General features: G+C 36.6%; 1 protein-coding gene across 1 annotated transcript; it reads left to right on the top strand.

The window, feature by feature from the left end:
* Window positions 1-1,147: 1,147 nt before the first annotated feature.
* LOC109587887 (uncharacterized) lies at window positions 1,148-2,327 on the top strand. Its single transcript, XM_020004107.1, has 4 exons — window positions 1,148-1,160; window positions 1,262-1,780; window positions 1,998-2,131; window positions 2,322-2,327. Exons 1-4 carry the CDS (start codon window positions 1,148-1,150, stop codon window positions 2,325-2,327), a joined length of 672 nt encoding a protein of 223 aa, XP_019859666.1.
* The last annotated feature ends 1,256 nt before the right edge of the window (window positions 2,328-3,583 follow it).

Raw genomic sequence — 3,583 nt, 5'->3', positions numbered from 1 at the left:
GTAGAAAATCTTCTTATTTCAACAACTCTGTGTCCGTCAACTCCCGCTTCTTGTATAGGCGTAACTCCTGCTCCGTCAGTCCGTCTCCCGGTTTTATCCGTCAACTCCCGCTCCAGGCTGCTCCCGCTTTTATCTGGTTCTGGTCCCACAACTCTGTTCAAGTAGGCCTGGTACTCGACTCCTTTATTAAACAAAGTCTTGAAGGAGCTCCTGGATTTAGTAACAGCTTCATCTAGATGATCCAGTTCATCACAATCACCACCACCCACAATCCTCATCATCAGCTCCAGCCATAATATCCAGCCACTCCCACAATCAGTAAATTAGCACACTTCCATTGCGTGGGTGTTTATGCTGTTTTAAAGTTCCAGTTACATACAAACACTCTACTGAATCAATGATTATTAAGTGATCCTGTCATACATCACTAGTAGTGAATGACATGCTTCCTGTCTCCTCTTCCCCCTAGGGATGTCCCGATTATTCCGGAATAATTTTGGGAATAATAGGTAGCACTTCAATTCCAGAATAATGCTGGCCTAATAGGTGGATCAGTAGCCAAACTCTAATTAAAGAGCAGCAAATGCACAATTTTTGAATTTTTTAATGCCTGAGCTAGTTGTAACTCAATTTTTGAACAAAGTTCAGGTTCTGAAATTGATATAGAGACTTATATTTTGCAGTCTCTGCTGATAGTGATACTTTAAATAGCTTCTCAGACTTACTAATTTTCATTTTTATTGTAGTTAGCTCATGATTATAAAGAATAAAGTGAGAATAATAGGGCAAAATAAAAAGAATAATAGGCAAATTTTTGAGAATTTCTGAATAGAATTATAGGTAAAAAATTTAGCATAATCGGGACACCCCTACTTCCCCCTCTCTCTATCCAGTACCAATGGCACTACTACTTATACAGATACACCACATTCCAGTACATTAGCATTGTGAGTACTAAAATGATAGTCAGTCTGATATGCTCATCACTCCTCTCTAATTATTAAGTGATGCAGAGCACTGACTGAGAGCAGTACCTGCTGTATGACTGTCCACGTTTTTGCACGTGGTCACTAATAAAAATGAGTAGAAGGTGTGGTCTAATTTGCTGAAATGTTAGGCGTGGCTTGTTGTTCAGAAGAAGAAAAGGATGTCGGGAAAAAGTTAGTTTATCTCTTCCTCCTCCTCTGTCTTCATGCTCTCTCTTTCTATTTATTCTTCTGTAGTCATTGTCTTCATTTCTATTATTATTCATTTACCACAGGTTTGAAAATGAGAGCTGAACACAAAGCTCCTGTAATAGGGGAGTCCCTCTACCTGTGGGCAGGGAACCAGGTTGACTTACCTAGGGTGCATGACTCCCTTCAAAAGAGGGAACTGACCTCAACAATTGATGTCTACCAGCTTTCTACTGCTGACTGGTCCTCTCACCTAACAAGAGGTACTCCTCCATTAGGAGTAATGGCCTACTCATGTACCACCTCTCATTCTAATATTTACTATTTTGGTGGAGATTGTGGTCATGATGACTGTTACCACAATACGTTGAATGTACTGAATACGATAAAGATGCAATGGACTTCTTGCAGTAATGCTGAACAGTTGTTGATGAAGAAATGTGGTGCTGGAATGATATCACTAGAATTTGATGGAGCAGAATATCTTGTCATAATAGGAGGGTATGGTTCTACACCAACTGTTTACCATCCTCAGTTTCAATATGATCAACTTAAGACTGGTCGTGTTCGTACTAATGAACAGTTACTTTATAATGTGTCCACTGGTAAGACTCTCTTCATATTAATAAATAGCTTTATGTGTACATGTACATGGAATTAACCATGCATAACTGTGTCTTTCTGATAAAAAAATAATTGTATATGTATACATACTTCAACTTTATTATAACTAACTATATACACATCATGATGTAATAATTAATTATACTTTATATTGTTAACATGTATTGATAAATGATTACTGTATTCTCTTCACTGAAGGACAATTCATTGTTCCATCTGTCAGTGGGCAGTGTTGTCCACCAACTAGTAGTTTCATAATTGAGAAGATTTCTACTACCGGTAACAGAGGAGTAATGTTTGGAGGTAAAGTGACTGTTAATGGTGATGGGACTGTAATTACTAACAGTGTTTACGTATTCAGTGTGACACATAGTACAATAGTAAGTTGTATTATAATATTTTGTTGTATTGCATTGTACAGTAATACATTATCTCAGTATTATCACTAGAGGATACAATGTATATTGTGTTGTACTCATATTAACTGTATTATGTGTATTATTATATTAAATATTCACAAAGCTCTGATACTACATAATATATTTTCATAATTAGACAGTGTATAGTCATGCTTAGTATGGTATTTTTTCATATTATGAAGTATATTGTGTACCAATAGATTAGTTATACCTCCAGTACTTGTACATGTATAATACTAAACACAACCACTAGCCTCACCTCATTAACATCGAAGTATTTAATATTAGGATTAATTTTTACATGTCACACCCATTATTCATATTTGTACACACTGACTGATATTATTAGTACTTGTTTATGTATCTAGAACTGGGAGATACTGAAACCAGGAACAATACCTATTGAGGGACTGTGGCCTATAGAGAGATGTCGTCATTCTAGTGCTATTATCAATGGTGACTCTACCTCACCTACACTAGTAGTGATTGGTGGACGGGATAAGAGAGATCAACTAGTTAATGAATGTTTGTTATTTGATAGTATCACTACTGGTCAGTACAGTTGTAGGAAGGTATGTGTGTGTATAGTACTGTAATGATGTGTGTGTGTATAGTTAGGTCAGTTGAGAGTATGACACTAGTACTGATGTATATTGATGATAGATTAGTAATTGTTAGTGTGTTCAGTAGATAACACTATCACTGATGAAACATTAACATATTTTGTTATTCTTCACATGATGTGAAATGAAATATTAATTTATTGTCCTCACCCAGCTTTGCGTAGGCGAGGACTAGGTACTCAGTTTGTCTGTCTGTCATTCATTCTGTGTGCTATCTTTTGTCTTTGAGAATGTATATCCGCCCTCTATATCTGTGAAAGCTTCTCTTCTGTTAGGAAAAGTCTTGCTTTACTGCCTTGAGATGTTTAGAGAGCAGCTCTAGCTAGTAGAAGCTTTTTAACTCACAAGAAAATGCCCAGCAATAGCAGTAGTACTCTGGTGGTAAATGAGACTCTTTTCCAGTAGATCAAGACTAGTTATTGTTATATATGTGTGGGACTTTTTAAATCTTTCTTGTTGGTGAGTTGTAGCTTCGTGAATTTCAACCTGGGTGAACTGTAAATAGTCTAAAGGTCCTAAACTCTCTCAAATCACTCAATTTACATCTAGGTACTAGTACATGTATTTGTGCCATTATAATGTCTTATGGCGCTTATAAGAAGAGAAAAATATGAAACTTCCTTCTTGTTGCAGGGCTTGCTGCTCGGAAAATAATTAATTAATAGCTGATGATGTCATGCCTCACCTTTGGGAATAGCTGGAGTAGCTTGCATGCTGCTACTTCTGCAGGTAGTCTGGTAGA

Source organism: Amphimedon queenslandica, unplaced genomic scaffold, assembly GCF_000090795.2.
Source record: "Amphimedon queenslandica unplaced genomic scaffold, v1.1 AMPQUscaffold_12403, whole genome shotgun sequence".
NCBI classification, from domain to species: domain Eukaryota; kingdom Metazoa; phylum Porifera; class Demospongiae; order Haplosclerida; family Niphatidae; genus Amphimedon; species Amphimedon queenslandica.
The sequence above is the reverse complement of the archived record's forward strand: the minus strand, read 5'-3'. Positions and strand labels throughout refer to the sequence as shown.